This window comes from Myxine glutinosa, chromosome 11, assembly GCF_964187855.1.
Source record: "Myxine glutinosa chromosome 11, kmMyxGlut1.1, whole genome shotgun sequence".
In the NCBI taxonomy this organism is placed as follows: domain Eukaryota; kingdom Metazoa; phylum Chordata; class Myxini; order Myxiniformes; family Myxinidae; genus Myxine; species Myxine glutinosa.
This window is the reverse complement of record NC_136271.1, coordinates 84,727,786-84,747,404: the sequence shown is the minus strand read 5'-3', so window position 1 is coordinate 84,747,404 and position 19,619 is coordinate 84,727,786. Positions and strand designations below refer to the sequence as shown.

General features: G+C 42.1%; 1 protein-coding gene across 3 annotated transcripts in view; it reads left to right on the top strand.

Annotated features, from left to right (window-relative positions):
• Window positions 1-19,619, top strand: part of BTAF1 (B-TFIID TATA-box binding protein associated factor 1) — a 321,948-nt gene that overhangs the window by 79,481 nt on the left and 222,848 nt on the right. For all 3 annotated transcript variants that reach the window (XM_078786829.1, XM_078786828.1, XM_078786827.1), the window contains exons 12-13: window positions 14,895-15,035; window positions 18,567-18,691. In XM_078786829.1, the coding sequence (XP_078642955.1) occupies window positions 14,895-15,035; window positions 18,567-18,691 (266 nt within the window). The remainder of the gene's footprint in view (window positions 1-14,894; window positions 15,036-18,566; window positions 18,692-19,619) is intronic.

The following is a 19,619-nucleotide window of genomic DNA, read 5'->3' as shown; positions in this document are numbered from 1 at the left end:
CACCAGGGGTTCTTATTAACGGACGTTTATGATAAACTTATAGAACAGGAAGAACAGGTAGATCATTCGCTTGTCGGTAGTGGATTTACTATTACTGGAATACTTTTCATCGATATACATGTTCTAAAATCAGACCCCCTAAAAGCTTCTTCTTACATTGATTTACCTTGAGAGATAAAACTTAAAAAGGTGGTTATTAATATTCAAAACAAAGATAATAAATGTTTTCTATGGTCTGTTCTTGCACACTTACATCCACCTGAATGGCATGCTGAACGGATGCAACATTATGTGGAATATGAGAATACGTTAAATGTTAAAGGTTTAAAGTTTCCAATGAACTTATCTGATATTCCTAAATTTGAGAAAATGAATTAATCTATTTGTTAGTGTTTATGGACTAATGAATAAAAACAATGTTTATCCTTTGCAAATTTCTAATAACTATAAAAATAAAGAAACTCATATTCACCTTTTATATTATAATTTAGAAGAAAATTCACATTACGCTTATGTCAAAAGTTTATCAAGATTAGTTTCTTCACAACTAAGTGAGCATCATGGTAAAAAAACACATCTGTGATCAATGCCTCAACTTCTTTAATTGTCAAGAAAGATTAGACAAACACTTAGAATTCTGTATTAAACATAAATCAGCCGTAATTATTATGCCGATAGAAGGTTCAGACATAACATTCGAAGATTTCACGAAAACTTTAAAACACCCGATCGTGATATATGCTGACTTTGAATGTATTCTTGAAAAGATAGATGGAGCTTCTTCAAAAGCAAACGAAACATCCATGAATAAATATCAAAAACATACTCCTTGTGGTTTGTTATTATATCAAAATCATCCATAGGCGATTAATATAATAAACTAGAAATTTATAGGGGGAAAGGCGTGGCTGGTGAGTTTGTAAGGCGATTAGAAAATGACTGTCTTCGCTTAAGAAAGCTAGTAAGAGAAGCCAATGAACCGATGAACCCCCTAACAAAAGAAGAAGAAACAGAATTTAGGCAACTAAATAGCATCTGTCATATTTGTGGAGAGGAAATTACTGAAGAGGAAAGTGATAGGGGCCAAAAGATACCCTTCCGGGTTCGGTTGCGAGAGGACGCTGGCGTTGCATATTCGCCGCTTCTCCGACTGGATGGATGTACAGGGTCTGCTTCTACCTTTCTGACCTGACATCTCACACCTGTCCTGCCTTTTCACACCCGCACGTGCCGCGTGTTCTCCGGCTGGATAACGGAATCTGCTTTTGATGGTACGGAATACGGAATTCGAAAGGCCCGCTCCCGTTGATTGTGGCAGTGGCCTTGTTTGCCGGTGGCCTTGATTAGCGGCTGCAGTCGTTTGCCGCTGCGTTTGCCGCTGCGTTTGCCGCTTTGCCTCCTCGACCTTGGCCTCGTACTCGTCCCTTCGCTCCTGCCTGGCATGGCTCTGAAGTACTCCGCCGCAAGGCTTCTTCTGCTCAATACCCGCTCCACCCCATCATGCATCTCTGCCATCAAATCAAATGGACTCCTCCGACGACCCAGGTACATTCACCGTGGCTCCGGTCGCAAGTTTGTTTATTTGCAATCAGGTCACTCCATCCCCGTCCTCTGGTCGGCTCAGCGCACTCTCACTCTTCGTCCCAGCGCACCTGGTCACAGCAACCCACACGATCGCACCTCTTGCCTACGAACCCTGGCTAAATCACCTGAATTCATCCCTGCTGTTCAAAACAACATCAAGCTCACCCTGTTCAACACCCGGTCCCTCAACAATAAATGCCTCATCCTGAACGAATACATCCTGGATAACAAACTGGACTTTCTCTGTCTCACCGAAACCTGGCAACAACCTCTGGACTACTACACACTCAACCTCACCACACCCAATGGATATTCCTACGTCAATAAACCACGCTCGGAGGGCCGAGGTGGTGGAATTGCCGTTATCCACCGTCAAGACATCAAGACCAACCTCATCTCCATCTCATCTGCTCCATCATTTGAACACCTGGCTTTAAAACTCTCTGGTCACACGCAGTCAGTCATGGCTGTCGTCTACCGCCCTCCCAAACCACACCCATCATTCCTGTCTGACTTCTCCTACTTTCTGACCCAGCTATGTTCCCTCTCCCCCTCAATCCTCCTCCTTGGTGATTTCAATATCCACATGGACTCCACTGACTCCACAATAACCACTGACTTCACTGATTTACTCACCTGCTTTAACCTCACTCAACATGTCGACTTTCCTACCCATATCCGTGGTCACATTTTGGACCTTGTCTGCTCCACTGGATTAAATTTGCACCATCTCTATGGCTCCGACCTCACCCTCTCTGACCACTTAGCCATCACTCTGACCATCAACATCCCCGCCCCAACACCAAGGCATTATCGCACAATCAACTTCCGTAAGCTAAACGCTCTTTCACCTACCTCATTCTCATCCACCCTCTCTGAAAAAATGTCCACTTCTCCCTTCATTGACCTCCACACCCCTTCCGACCTCACTGACTACTACAACCACACTCTCTCCTCCTGCCTTGACCAGCTTGCGCCTGTAAAAACCAAAACAGTTTCTTTCACCCATTCTGCTCCCTGGTTTACCCCTGAACTCCACCTGATGAAAACTCGTGCTCGCCAACTTGAAAGACTCCGCAATAAAACGGGTCTCACAGTTCACTCCCAAGCCTACAAGGACCACATACAACACTACAAAGATGCCCTCTCCCGCGCCCGCTCTGCCTACTACTCTCAAATTATCCACTCTGGCTCCGGAAACCCAAAAGCACTCTTCTCGACAATAAACAAACTCCTCCGCCCCCTGAACACCACCACCCAGTCATTCACAGTAGACAACTGCATCTCCTTCCTCTCTTTCTTCCAACGCAAAATTGACAACATCTACAACAGCTTGACCACCGCCGCACCCGCTCCCCCTCCAACCACCTGCCCCCCCTTGTCCTGCCATCCCCTGTCTCGGTTCTCCCCAATCTCTCCTACTGACCTCTCTGAACTCCTCATAGGAATGAAAACTGCCACCTGCACTCTTGACCCCATCCCCTCCAGCTTTGTCAAAGCCTCCCTCCCTGCTCTCTCTCCACTTATCATTGCAACAATAAACTCCTCCCTGTCTACAGGCATCGTCCCACCTTCCCTCAAAATTGCTGCTGTTACCCCCATTCTAAAAAAACCTGGTCTAAACCCTGACACCCTAAACAACTTCAGACCCATCTCCAACCTACCCTTTCTGTCAAAAGTTTTGGAACGCGCTGTAGCCACTCAACTCAAACATCATCTCTCTGCCAATAACTTGTATGAAACATTCCAATCCGGATTCCGCTCCAACCACAGTACTGAAACTGCTCTCCTCAAAATCACCAACGACCTTCTCCTCTCCTCTGACGCTGGCAACCTCAACATTCTCGTCCTCCTCGACCTCAGCGCTGCCTTTGACACCATCGATCACACTATCCTCCTCACCCGACTTGAATCCACCTTTAACGTCACCGGCACTGCCCTCTCTTGGATTAAATCATACCTCTCTGACAGATGCCAGTTCATCTCCATCAATAACTGCAAATCCCCCACTGCTCCCCTCCCCCAAGGTGTCCCCCAAGGTTCAGTTCTTGGCCCCCTCCTCTTCATCCTTTACCTGTCCCCGCTCGGTCACTTAATCCGCCGTCATGGTCTCCAATTCCACTGCTTCGCCGATGACATCCAGCTTTTCATCTCCACCAAGTCCGTCTCCACCGACACCCACTCTATCCTGACAAACTGCATCACTGAAATAAAATCCTGGCTTCAAATCAACTTCCTCAAGCTTAACTGTGATAAATCTGAAATAATCATCATTGGCCCAAAAACGCTCACAAAATCCACCCATAACTTTGCCCTCAACATCGACGGTATCCCAGTATCCACCTCCCCTCACATCCGGAATCTTGGCGTCATCTTTGACCAAACCCTTTCCTTCGACAAATACACTAAACAGATCACAAAGTCAGCCTTCTTTCACCTGAAAAACATTGCCCGTCTCCGCTCATCCCTCTCCTCCACGGCTGCAGAAACCCTCATCCACGCCTTCATCACCTCCCGTCTGGACTACTGCAATAGCCTCCTCTATGGTTCACCCTCAAAAATCACCAATAAACTCCAATACATTCAGAACTCCGCTGCCCGTCTACTCACTCATTCCCGGACCCGTGACCACATCACCCCCGTCCTTTACAAGCTTCACTGGCTCCCCATCCCCCAGATAATCCAGTACAAAATCCTCCTCTTGACATACAAAGCCCTCCATAACCTGGCCCCATCCTACCTGGCTGACCTCCTCTCCAGACACACTCCCACCCGCAACCTCCGCTCTGCTGGTACCAACCTCCTGACCCCCTCCATCCGGACCAAATTCAGATCCTGGGGGGACAGGGCCTTCTCCATCGCTGCTCCCACCCTCTGGAACTCACTACCTCACACCATCAGAGACTCCTCCTCACTCACCACATTCAAAACATCACTAAAGACCCACCTGTTCAACGCTGCATTCAACATTCAACCCACAGCATTTAACCCCTGACTATCTCTTCTCCTTCTCCCTCCTTTTGCTTTAAATATTTCCCTATTGATTCTTGTCTTGTCTTTTTGATTCTTGTCTTATATATATGCCGTATATCGCTGCTGTTTGTTTTCTTGATTCTTGTCTTTTTGCAATTGTTGTTTTCATGTATTGTTATGCATTATGTTTTCCACTCTGTCAAAGCGCCTTTGGGCTTCTGGAAAAGCGCTATACAAAATAAATGAATTATTATTATTATTATTAAAAGGTTAGAGACCATTGTCATCTCACCGGAAAATATATGGGCCCGGCTCTTCTAGACTGTAATCTTAATTATAAATCCCCCACCTTCATTCCGGTCTTTCTTCACAACAACGCTCATTATGATACCCATCTATTTATTAATACACTTGTGAAGATGCTAGGTTACATTTCGGCAATTCCTACCACGGATCAGGACTACATTTCATTCACAAAAACAATCCATTCAGTAATAGGATTTGACGAAGAAAAAGATAAAGATATATATGATATAACTCGCTTCAGGTTTCTTGACTCATTTAAATTTATGGCAAGTTCATTATCTACCTTTGCATCAAATATTAAAAACTTTCCGTGTCTTTCAGAGTGTATATCAGATCAAAAAGAAATTGAACTCTTATCACAAAAAGGGATATACCCACATGATTACATGGATTCATTTGAGATACTTAAAGAAACACAACTTCCCCCCAAAGAATGTTTCCAGAACGAGTTAAATAAATGCCATATAACTGATAAAGAATATACTCAAGCACAACATATTTGGGAAGCGTTTAACATAAAGAACCTTGGAGAGTATCATGATTTGTATCTTAAAACCGACGTCTTACTACTGGCCGACGTCTTTGAAACCTTTAGAGCATTTTGCCATAATAAACAATCATATGGGTTAGATCCTGTCCACTACTACACCGCTCCTGGATTGGCTTGGAGTGCTGTGTTAAAAATGACAAAACAGAAGTTGGATTTAATCAGCGATGTAGATATGCTTTTGATGATAGAAGAGGCTAAAAGAGGAGGAATATCACAAGTATGTTCTAAGAGATATGCTAAAGCCAACAATAAGTATCTTTCTAATTATGATGAGATGAAAGATAGTTCTTACCTGATGTATTATGATGCTACTAATTTGTATGAATGGGCTATGTCTCAAGCTCGACCTTATGGTAAACTTAAGTGGGTTGAAGAGAAAGATTATGAAAAGGTTTTACAAAATATCGTTACATCCTCACAAAAATAATTGGATGATTCGGAAGTTGGATATTATTTTGAGGTTGATTTGAAATATCCTGAAGAACTCCATAATAAACACGACGACCTACCATATGCCCCTACTAAAGAATGTCCGAAAAAAGAATGGCTAAGTGATTATCAACGAACATTTAATAATAAAGCTAAACCAACAGAAAAATTACTTACTACATTATATGATAAAGAAAATTATGTTTTACACCAAAGGAACTTGAAGCAATATGTATTGGCAGGGTTGATAGTAAAGAAGGTCCATAGAGTTGCACAGTTTAACCAAAGTCATTGGATGAAGTTGTATATTGATTTTAACACAAAGGAGAACCGAAGCAAAAACTGATGTAATACCCTAATGTTAGCTTTCAAACTAATATTTAATAAAAGCAAGGGAACACCTAAGAAGTTATGGACCGATGAGGGAACAGAGTTCCATAACAGCATATTTACGAAATTTCTTAAAGAGAATGGTATTACATTATACAGTACCTTTAATGAAGGAAAGGCCGTTGTTATTGAGCGCTTTAATCGTACTTTGAAAGAGAGACTAAATAAAAAATTCACACAACTCGGTCCTCAACAATGGGTATCGGAAATGCAGGATATTGTTGATAATTACAATAATGTGGTACATTCATCGACAAAATCAAAACCGTCAAACATTTACAAAATTAGAAAATGAAAAGAAGATTAATTTGAGAAAACCAAAGTTCAAAGTTGATGATGTTGTAAGAATATACAGATGGAAAAGTCATTTTGAGAAAGGTTATACAAAGAGATGGACTAATAAACTTTTTTAAATCGTTGATGTGGTGGATACAGTACCTTGGACTTATAAGTTATATGGTTTACATGGAGAAGAAATCTTGGGTTCATTTTATTCACTAGAATTGCAAGAGACGCAATTAAGCGGATAAATTATTAGTATAAAGAAACATTGTGTTATTAAAGTAAGTAATGCTTTTTTATGCTCGATCAAAACATTCAAACAAGTTTAAAGCTCGGTTTGAATTATTATTTAATAACATGAACACCGTTTGTTTCACGATAACTACCAAAGGTTTACATCTTGAAATGTATACGATGCAAAACACACTGATCAAAGTTATATTACCCCGCGATTGTTTCGAGGAATATTATTACAACCATACGGATATGTTTCACATTGGACCTGGATTACACATCAAACAGTTTTTCAAATGTATCAAAAGTAAAACAGAGCTCGTTTTTAAAATAGATACTCCTTTTGAATTTATGGTTGATGTAAAGTCGTTGGTCGATAATTCTAGTATGTTTCTTGGGATTAATATAGAATCTGTTTAAAATATAATTCCCGAGACAGCTGTGTAGCCGTTTGAGGTAAGCGATGGGATGGAGGGTGGACACACACCTGTTTCGGGCATTGTGAAAGGAAATGAGATTTCCTTCCGTTGGATTTGCTTTCCAGGAGGTGAAGGCAAGTTGTTTCTGAGCAACTGCCTCACCACAAGATTCCGTGTACCATGGACGGGAGGAAGGGTATGACAACTGAAGGCGAGATAGGATAAATCTGTGCATGAGAGAGAGCAATTTACTTTGGAAGAATTCCCAGGATGAGTTGATGTCAGAGGCAGTTGAGATGGGAGACCAGTCCAGATGATTGATTGCTGCTTGAAGACCGTGCCAGTTGGCCTGAGTGAAATGCCAGACTCGCGACGCTGAGGAGGCTCTCTGAGAATGGTCAGAGAGATGTCCACTTTAACAAGCACATGATCGGATGAGCCGATTGGAGCAGAAGAAGAGCAGCAGATATTTGCAGGGAAGTTAGTCATAACCAAGTCCAGAAGAGAAGATGCTCGGTTGACTGAGATCCGGGTCGGGAAATTGACAGATTGTGTCAGTCCCAGTGTGTCGCAGAAGTCCTTTGCTGAGGAGCCATGGCTGACGAGAGAGGTACCCACACCCAGTCAACTGGTATGATGACAATTGAAATCACCACATATGAGGAAGAGAGAGTTGGGATGAGTAGATATAAGTTGGTCCATATTATCAGACAGCGAGATGTAGATGGAGTCATCACTGTTTGGTGGACGGTACAACACATATGAACAAAAGGTGGGAGCGATGGGGAAGCCGTAGCCAGAGGTACTCCTAGGGGTTGAGGTGGGGAGAGGGCAGTGCAGGGCGAGTGAGGAAGAGAGTTTTTGATAAAGTTAGCAACCCCACCCCCAAGACGAGGCTCAGGTCTATCATACTGGAGGAGGGAGTAACCCGGGAGAGATACGAAGGAATCAGAGACATCATGAAGGAGGAAAGTTTCTGTTCAGCAGATCAAGTCTGGTTTGTCAGAAGCAACCTGTATGGAGAGATCAGTCAAATTTGAGCGACGGCCCCGGATGTTTGAGGTCCATACCGCTAATGAAGTGGAATGGGGAGCATCGGGTACAGAACAGCGGGGGTGGGGGGGAGGGGTAGGGTAAGTTTTGGAAGAGGAAGAAGAGGTAGGGAGAGCTGTTGAAAGTGTCAGATTTTAGAATAGCTAGGAGAAAGGGAAGTGGACAGAATGAATGGGGTGGACAAAAGGTTTGATGGTGATTGGGTGAGGCACAGTGAGGTGTTATTTGAGGGGGGTGGGGGGGGCAGAGCAAGGCAGAAGGTTGGGGGAGATGGAGGTGAGAGTTGGAAGGGGAAGAAGCGGGGAGGACGCTTTGAGGAGGAGGGGTGAGAGGGTGGAAATGGAGAAAAAATGAGGGTGGGGAGATTTGAAGGGGAGGGGGGGGAGTTTATGAAGGCAGGGGTTCATGGGGAGTTTAGGAGGGAAGGGGCAAGGGGGGGGGGAGATGGGGGAGATTTGGAGGGGAGGGTGAGGGGGGAGCTTAGGAGGGGTGAGGGGGAGTCTTGGAGGGGAGGTGTGTGGGGGAAGTTTAGGAGGGAAGGGGCAGGGGGGAGATTTGAAAGCGATGGGTTATGGGTAAGATTTGGAGGGGAGGGGCAAGGGGGGAGATTTGAAAGGGATGGGTGATAGGGAAGATTTGGAGGGGAGGGGCAAGGGGGGAGATTTGAAAGGGATGGGTGATGGGTAAGATTTGGAGGGGAGGGGCAAGGGGGGAGATTTGAAAGGGATGGGTGATCGGGAAGATTTGGAGTGGAGGGGTGATGGGGAAGATTTGGAAGGGAGGGGTGAGATTGGAATATAGAAAGTGTACGATTAATGGGAAAAAAACATTTATTGCAAAATGAGTTTCTTGTGACCTTTGTCAAAGATACGTTTTAGGACGCTGGAGAGGGGGGGGGGGTGGAGTGGAGTGCAAAGGAGTTTTGAGAATGTCTGAAAGAGGAACTGTAAGAGATGGAATTTTTATTTGGCATGAATAGATTTGGTGAGCAAGTCGAAAGCAACCTTTTAAAGAAGAAGAAGAAAAAGGTGTTGCAATATATGACAGAATACATCACTTCAGGGGAAAGTTTAAACATCTTTAAATTGAACACTGAAAACTATCTGGGGAAATGGGGGTGAAACACGTGGTCAAAGAACGAATGAGAACAACGTATAAATGAATAAGAACAAAGAAGGAAATGTTTTGTTTTTTTTTTGTTAAGATTTTAAACAAGGAAGTATGGGGTGAAAAGACTGGGAAAAACTGAGAACGAAAGTAAATGGACCACAATCTACCGCTGAGAGAAAAAAAAGCCTCAGGGTAGGAAACAAAGTACTACTACTAGACCGCAAAAAACGCGTCACGAAATATCCCACGATTTTTTATACAGGTATGAAAGATTAACACCACGAATCTCCGAGGGACACACTATAGGTGCACACACCGAAAGATAAATACAGTTTCGACAAAAATACAATTGTGAACAATTACTTAACTTCGAAAGCGTGAGAGCGTGGACAGCTTCGAAAAACCATGCCGTCGCCGACAAAGATCTCGCCAGATCTTGCGACATCTCTCGCGAGGCACGATTCCAGCCCCCATTTCAACGGCAAGTTTTAATTCACTTTGTCGATCGTTTAAAGCGCCAACTATCAAAATAAAATGTAGTAATAATACTCTTTGCTTTATTTTTGAGATGGCACATATTTTAATAAAGATTGTTTCTTTCAGTAATTCAGAAGATGAAGGAGAGATGGAGCTGCTAACTGATAAATTAGATTATCCCGGTTATTTTTAATCAGAACAATTTACGCGTATTGGGAAACTTAGTTCTATTTCGAGTAATCCTATTACAATAAATGAGAATACTACCCCCAAACCGTTATTAACTCAACTGGACTATGTCCAGCTGAGTTTTTGTCGACACCCAGTGTCCGTCGTCTGTCGTCCGCCTGTCGTCTGTTTGTCTGTAAACAATTCGACGTCTCCGCTCAGTCACAAATATTGATGAAATTTGATGAAACTTGTTATGCAGCATCTTTAAGACATAAACTAGTTTGGGATTGCATTTGGGCATTGCACGCCCAAAAATGGGCGCGACAGGGCGGCCATATTGAAAAACAATTTTTGTCATGTGTTTTTTAGCACATATTTAGTTATTAGTTTTAGTTATTAGTTATTATATCATCTTCTTTAACAACGATATATTTATATTTTTCAGTCGTATGTTTCATATGGCCCTCAAATTCCTTTTTACTACATAAAGTAGAACAATTATCCCTCCAAAAATTGGTTATATCTCATGCATTTAGTTTGAATAAAATTAATGTATTAGCATTATTTCTTATTGAGTGACGGGGGAGTTGAAAGTATGACTGACTGAGATAAATAAAATTACAGGAAGAATGTCGCCCCCTTGTGTAGTAGCTGTCCATAACCGATTGGTTTCTCTCATTAACACAGTCATCAAAGATAACGAGGTACTTTTTTGATTTATCTAAATCTTGGGGTGAAGGTATATCATCCGTATTATCGCTGAGAATACAAGTTATGGTTGTAGGTGATGTGGGTTTTGATTTATTTTTACATTTTTGTGGAGTATCACAAAATAGTTGTATTACATCTTCAATGTTGTGCTCATTTAGTTTGTGTTGAAGCTTAAATAACCTGATTATATCTTATTTTTGAAGACCCACATTAAAACCTTGTGATAGTAGTTGATACTCTGGCTGAAAACTTGATTATGTGAAAATTATTAAATTTTCATAATCTAAAAAATCTGGAGTAAGGAGCATCTTTAAAAGCAAACAGGTTTTCCCACATCCGCTTGCACCAACTATTCAACATCTTAGTGAATTTGGGAGGTTCTTATGATTATTAAATTTTATCTTACTTTCCCAAACGGGTAATAAATCATCAATTTTATATTGGTTTGAAAATATATAACGTTTAATCATTCATCCTGTGTGTTATCCCTATTATAATTGCGTATAATACATATTAGAAGTGACTCAATCAAACGTCTCATTGAGTTAAATATATCTTGAAATATTTTGAAAATGGGTTCGTCCATTTTATATACTCTAACAAAAAAAGTTTTTCTCAAATATTTTGAAAGAAGTATAACATATATGTTATATTTCTATAATTTTAACTGCAACTTACCCACAACCTATCATGTAAATTTAATTATATATGTTTTCATATTATTTACCTATTTTGTGTCGGTACTATCATCGTTAAACATACATGCCGCGTTAAACACATACGTTAAACACATTATATATGTTTTCATATTATTTACCTATTTTGTGTCGGTACTATCATCGTTAAACACACGCCGCTGCTGCTCCCGTAATTCTATTTTGAGGTGTAAGTTTGTCAATATTAATCATTAACCTGTTTGTTTTCCTAATTAGCTATTGAACAACAACATCATTTACTTTCAATTGAATGGACGGACCCGCACCACCGATAAAAACATTTGATATCTCGATAGCACAGATAACTTTACAGTTCACACCCATCCATTCCTCTGGCATGATGCGATGATCTTTGATGCATGATTCTTCAGTGATTTTGTTATCATAAAACGAAGTTAGAATTTCAGGATGTTTATCCGCTTCCCTGCACTTTTCTTATTTGTTTAAAAGTTTTGGATACATTGTTGGTGGGTAACCTTCAATGAAAATTCCCCCATCACGTTTCCACCAAAATATATCAAGTCCATTAACAAAGGCTCTAAACTTGTTCTGATCCTTTTTCATCTTTTCAATAACATCGGATTTCATCAGATTTGTTTTAATCGCGTTAAGAATTTCTTCAAACATTTCTGTTGTTTTTGTTTCTGCCGTCGTCGGGAGGGAAGCATGAATTATACATAAGTGGCAGCGAATTTGATTCAACTCTGCGTTCCTTAGCATTTTTTTCATTCGCTTTAATACCCTACGAAAACAACGTTGGTGTTTCGATAAACAGTTTTCTCATACCACTTTGTGTGTGAATGAATGATCGTTTTAAGGCCATTTTCCCCGCTAGAGCAGGGGTTAGCCTTGCGGGCCCCATGACAATCATGGTTCCCTGTTTGAGGCAATGTTTTTATGGCCGGATGCCCTTCCTGACGCCAACCCTTAGTCGCCTCTTACGATGTGCAGGAGTACGGTGTACCTATTCTAAACCGGGGTACACACCGGGATCATTCATCCCAGCAAGCTGGTACTCAATTTGCCGACCTCGGAAGGATGACAGGCTGAGTCAACCCCCCTGGCGTTAATTTAGCGATCGACCGGGATTCGAACCCAGGATCCTAGGATCCCAAGCCTGCACCCTAACCGCTAAACCAACACCAGGACTGTGTGAGTGTGATCGTAATTATATTTCATCATAATACGGTAATAGGTAATTCCGTTGTTGCTGTAATACTTTGGTTCTTCAAAGATAATATTTTTTATATCAAAATTAGGATAAGTCAACGCCATAATAGTTATCTATATAAATAAAACTGTGTGTGTGTGTGTGTGTGTGTGTGTGTGTGTGTGTGTGTGTGTGTGTGTGTGTGTGTGTGTGTGTGTGTGTGTGTGTGTGTGTGTGTGTGTGTGTGTGTGTGTGTGTGTGTGTGTGTGTGTGTGTGTGTGTGCGTGCATGCGCGCGTATGTTACCAATAGACTCCTAAACGGAGAGGCTCACGTGCTTGATATTTGGCATAGACATGGCCATTGAGCCTGGGAAGGACATGGCCTACCTAAAAATATTTGACGAGATCCATATTTTTTATTCATATTTACCTCAGTGCATTTCAGCGAGGAACATTGCACACGGAATCTCAGCCTGTGCCAGAGCAGCTCGCTGATTCGCTCAGAGCGATCACGTGATGTTGCATCCTCGCTGCCAGACCACTGAACGGAAAATATATAGAATGACCATTGCAATTCACACCACATAGGTGGAGATGCAGCTACCGGGCGCCTGCAGCTATCAGGGTTGGCACTCGATGCTGGGCGATGGTGATTTCCATCACGCGTTTGCACGTAACTCAGAGCGAAAAGCGATTGCGTTTTTTCACTTTTTGTGCGATCGTGTTTTATGTGTCGATTTTTGTCGTTTTGTGCAATATAAATTAAGCGTCTTTGAAACAGCTGTGAAACGTCTTTCCACAACCCTTCCGTAACCGATTGGAGCCGTTTATTGCCGCACAAAATGGCATTTTAACAGTTGTCTGGCTGTTAAAATCTGGGACACGTTCAAAACAAACGAGATCCGCGAAGCGAGTCGGTCGAGTCGTGCTAACCAAGATGGCGACATGGCGGCTACACTTTTCACGGAGTCTGAGCATTCTATATATTTTCAATTCAGTGCGCCAGTCTCGCTCACGTACTTGATTTTTGGCATAGACATGGCCATTGGGTTGTAATTTGTGCGAGGCCTTTGTCCGAGTGAGATTGAGTCGAGAGGGCGAATGTACGTGTTGGGAATGTACGGGTCTCCCTTCCCCCGCCCGGCAACGCCGGTACTGGAGGGCGTCATAGGATTGGTGAGTCTCCGAAATCCGCTTCGTGCTGTTGTTGCGAAGATGCAGGACAATGTCACGATTGTTGGACTGCTCTCCTACCATGAAAACTGCAACGTCATTGTTGACTGGCCCTCCCCTTCCTCCCCTCCCCTACCCCCTCCCCCTCTCCCTCCACCCTACCCCTCCCCCTCCCTTCCCCCCTCTCCCTCCTCATCCCCTCCCCCCGCCTCCCTCCTCCCCTTCCCCTCCCTCCTACCCCCTCCCTTTAACCCCCTCCCCCTCCCCTTCCCCCTGTCTTCCCCCCTCTCTACTCCCCCTCCCCTCCCTTCCCACCCCCTTGCCTACCCCTTGCCTCCTCTTCCCCTAACCCCTCCCCTTACCCCTCCTCATCCCCCCTCCACTCCCCTCCCCCCGTTCCCCTCCCCTCCCCCGCCCGGCAATGCCGGGTACTTCTGCTAGTTTTTAATAAGGCTATGTTTCTTTAAACTAAAAATCAATTTTTTTCTTCCCCAAATATATTTAGGAAACAAGAGGGGTACGGGGCTCTATCCTTTGCACCACATGTTGGTCACATGTTGACTTTTTTTCCCCGTCTTGCATCATATGTAGAAAATCGTGAAAATCGAGAAAAATGGCAAATCGGAAATTTTGAAAATCGGAAATTTTAATTATTTAATGAATTGACATGGTTTTGTTAGGCTCCGCCCACTTTTTTTAAAATCGCCAGGGGGGATACGGGGATCTGCTTGGTGTCCGAGATATCTCATTTCCCTACTACTCACCTTCCTCGCTACTTTCCCCTACCTTCCTGGCTGGCTGCTCTCAAAGGGAGCAAGTGTTTCTCGTTAAAAAAAATTGATTTCATTGTGAGTTTTATTTATTTATTTATTTTTAAGAAAGACATCTGTTCATTTGTCCAGTGATAACCACACAATGCCATTAAATATTTATACGATGAAGTTATGTTTTTTGTTTAATTAGCATTTGAAACAATGCCCCACTTTGCGGGGAAAAATGGCCTCTAAAGGTTTTTTGTTTTTTTGTTTGTTTTTTTTTTTTAGCATTTGAAACCTATTTGAAACCAAAATTAGCATTTGAACCACTGTTTTTTGTTTAATTAGCATTTTTATTGAGCTTTACAATATATAATTTTCATGGCCCCATTGTTCTTGTGTGTTTGTAGGACATGATGGAACACCTTTTGCCTCGAGTAATTCCTGCAATGGTGGAGGGCTTGCAGGATGAGGATGACGATGTGCGATCAGTGGCAGCGGCGGCCCTCGTACCTGTTGCTGACAGACTGCTGCAGCTGCAGCCTGACAAGGTAACTGGATGGTGGGCAAACCAGGAATCGACTTCAAATGCATGAAAGAGTCAGGGTCAACATGTACTTATCTAGCCTTTCCATCTGGATGTTTAATTTCTGAAATGTACCTTGAATATCAGCTACCTCAATGTAGTTTTAAGGTCATCTTACCAAGAAACTCTGTGAAGGGGGAGGACTAAATGTCAGATTTGTTTGCTTTGATTGTGAACACTGATTTGAAAAAAACAAACATATTAGTCCCTTATTGGTTCACCGAGGGGGGGGGGGGGGGGTGGGACTATAAGTTTGCTTGTCTGTCTGTCTGTCCGTCTGTCCATTCGTCCAACCTATGGTTTTCTGCACTTTTTTCCATGTCCTTTAACATATTCAACGGAAACTTGGTGTATGGCTTTATTATAAGTTACAGAGCAAATTGAGTTTTGGGGAGTTTCTCCAATTTTTCATAGAGTGATGGCCTTGTTGAACGAAAAAAAATACCACATTATGCATTTGTCAGTTTTCAGCTGCCAGACCTCACCTCACTGCTTTTTTATTTTTCTTAATTAGGCTCATAATGGAGCTCACTCGCACATGCATATACACACGCACACACATGCACACACATGCACACACACAAACGCACGCACACATGCACACAAACACACACACACACGCAAACCCACACACTCACTCACACACTCGCACGTAAACACACACACACACACACACACACACACGCAAACACACACACACACACACACACACACGTGCAAACACACACACACACGTGCGCGAACACAAACACACACACACACACACACTAACACACACACACACACACAACACACACACACGTGCGCACGCAAACACACACACACACAAACACCCAACCACAAACTAACACGCACACACACACACACACAAACACACACTCAAGCACACACAAACACACATTCAAGCGCACACACACACACACACACACACACACACAAAACATACGGCGCCCTTTTGTCACCGTTCTCAGCGAAGCATTTCCTCAAGAGGAATTTCCTCCTCCCCATGGATGGAAGCTGATGGGGATTGTTCGTGCTCTATCCGTTTAAAGTAAGGAAGCAGCACTTACCATTTTTGAAGTTTTTGATGTGACTTGAACCTGTCCAAACTGGATGAGTGTTTTTTTGGAGACTCCATCTCCTTACTGGATGGCCATTGGCTCCTTTCAGGAGCTCATTCACCTTTTGTCAGGTGTTGTGAGTCCTGACATGTGTCTCTGTCACCCTCTCCACTACCAAAGCCATTACATTGAGGGGTGTCGGTTTAGAGTCCAACAACCTGACTTTGTGGCAGGAAGCACCGTCTGTCCTCCCGCCCCCCCCCCCCCCCCCCCCCCCCCCCCAGCCTTTCAGTTTCTCCCTCCCCCCGACCGTCCATCTGTACATCCTATGAGCTTTGCAGCGCAAGACAGTTTCATTTCATTGTGTGTGTGTGTGTGTGTGTGTGTGTGTGTGTGTGTGTGTGTGTGTGTGTGTGTGTGTGTGTGTGTGTGTGTGTGTGTGTGTGTGTGTGTGTGTGTGTGTGTGTGTGTGTGTGTGTTCATTTACTGGATCCCGAAAATGCACAAACACCCTTGTAAGATGAGGTTCATCATCGCAAGTAGAGAATGTAGTTTGAAACCTTTGTCGGGCAGTATTACAGCGGCAATGAAACTAATCGATAAATGCTTAAAAAACTACCATGAAAAAGTGAAGTTTTATTCTGGTATTAAGAAATTCTTGATAATTGACAATTCCAAACCGGTATTCGACAGTGTCCACAACATTAATAACAAGGGTAAAGCAAAATGTCTTTCAACCTTTGATTTTTCTACATTGTACACAAACATTCCACATGACAAGCTGGTAACCGCATTGGACGGAGCAATAGATAAAGCATTTGCAGGAGGTAATAGAGTATCCATTAATGTATATCAAAACAGAGCACACTGGTCTGTAAAGGATAATCAATATTCATGTAGTTTTTCAAAAAGTAAACTCAAATAAAGTATTCGATTTCTGCTAAACAACAGTTTCTTTACATTTGGCAACAAGATGCTCCAGCAGACAGTGGGCATACCCATGGGTTCAGATCCGGCCCCTTTCTTTGCAAATTTGTTTCTGCACATGTACGAGTTTGATTGGGTCCAGAACATGTGCAGGAATAAATTAACAACTGCACGAAGATGCGGAAACATCTTCAGATTAATTGATGATTTGTTGGCAATTAATGATGGATTTATATTTGATCAGCTTCATGATGATATATATCCAAAAGAACTTGAATTAAAAAAGGAAAACCAAACTTCCACTTCAGTTTCCTTTTTAGAATTACAAATTGACATCCATAATAATAAATTTCACACCAAATTATTTGATAAACGAGATGCATTTCCATTCCACATTGTCCGAATGCCTTTCTTAGACAGCAACATTCCCAAAAAGCTATTTTATGGTACGGTTGCAGGTGAAATAATTAGGACTGTGAGAGCAACCACATCCAGCTCTGACCTGGTCAATAAATTACAACAACTAGTCAGACGTATGTTAGCACAGGGGGCTACAGTCGGTCGATTAAAACAAGTTTTCTTTAAAATCACAAAACGACACCAAATCGAATTAGTGAAATACAATACGAATTGTAAAAATATTATTCATGAGATCTTTATGTAAATACAGTACAATATAATAATTAAATATACTACAAATCAATGTTGCTAAGAATCAGTGGTTGCTAGGATACGGCAGCATGCCAAAAACCGTTATAAATGACAGTTTGAACATTCGAAATAGAGTTTGATCGAGAGGTAGGTGGTGTGGTCATGCTGTTTGGTCGATTGATGTGTTTAAGGGTAAGATGTGAATGATTTAATGATATTATCATATTATAGAGTGTGTAAGGAAAGTTATAAATATATGATAACACATTAAATCCTATTGCAAGTAAAGTTGGGATAAGTGATGTTGCATTGATGGGTTGACTGACTGCCTGGATGCAACTGACGTTGTGGATCCACTGATTTACCATCAATTGATGTGGATCCATGATCGAGGTTGTGGATCCGCCGTTTGGAGAGGTCCTGGGCTGAAAGGATTGAAACCTCGAGGAAGAACGGTGCCCAGCTGATGATCCATGCAGTCGGGAAACGAGTCAATTGCTTATGGGTTAAAGTTCTTGCTTTAGGTGGAGAAACTATGTTTGAGGTTTACAATTTAAATAAAGTTGAATATGGGATGTTGTAAAATTAACATCATTTACAACAATCCTTTAAATTATTTAAGTTTAGGAACAACCGATACTGTACAATTGTGTGTGTGTGTGTGTGTGTGTGTGTGTGTGTGTGTGTGTGTGTGTGTGTGTGTGTGTGTGTGTGTGTGTGTGTGTGTGTGTGTGTGTGTGTGTGTGTGTGTGTGTGTTTTGCTGCAGCATGTACTGGTTCTGATGCTTATTACTACTTTTGTAATCGTGTTTTTGTCATCTGTAATGATTCACCTTATCTATTTGTGTGTACTCCAGATTTTGGTCATCGTAAACACCCTGTGGGACTCACTTCTTGAGCTGGATGACCTAACTGCCTCAACTAACAGTGTCATGACCCTTTTAGCATCATTGCTCATGTTTCCACAAGTCCAAGAGGAAAAGTAAGAAAGACTTCGTTTTCATTTCATTTTTGCTTTCGGGTCATGGAGGCCAGTTTATCAGCAGGTCAGCCATTTGTGAGATGTTCTGTAATGATAAATTTTGATGAATGAACTTTTCTATCTGAGAGATGAGAAAAACACACGATAAGGAAATAGGATCGATCAGTATATTCGTGCGTCTGATTGTTCACATCCACGTTTCGGAAAGTTGTACTTTTATAGCCCATAGTCGAATTTTCTTCGCTTTTTCCTTGCGTCTATAAAGTACAGTCACATGAAAAGGTAAGTACACCCCATGTAAAGTTTTGACTTTTTCAACATATTTCAACATACAGCTATTTGATCTTCATTTCAACAATATTGATAGATAAAGGTGATATAATATAACAAATATCATGAAACATTTACATTTTGTAGTCCATTGTATAATTTAAATAAACATAAATGCAAATTTCACATGTGGAAAAAGTAAGTACACCCCGACATTTATCACTACTTCAAATACATAAAATTAGAATCAGGTGCACCAGCTCAGGTGCAAATGATTAGAACATCGTTAGAGAGGATCTTGGAGGAACCTGTCTTATTTAAACCTCAGACATTTAGTTTGGTTTGCTCTTTTTTTTCTTTTTTCTTTTTTTTTTGTATACAAGATCGAGGCTCGTGAAAGAGCTAACATTAATCACACAAAAAGACAAACCGACACACAAAACACAAAAAACAAGGGGAGCGGCAGACAAGATGGGGAGAGAGGGGGAAGGACACAAACACAACATTTGAGAGCAGGGACATCGGGAGGACTTGGGGGGGAGGTGGGAGAGGAATAAAACAGATGAACACTGCAAGGACTCTGGGGTGAATTACCGGGGGGTAGAAAAGATCAAGGTTTTCGATGGGGGAAGATAAGAGATGGTGGTGAACAGCTGTT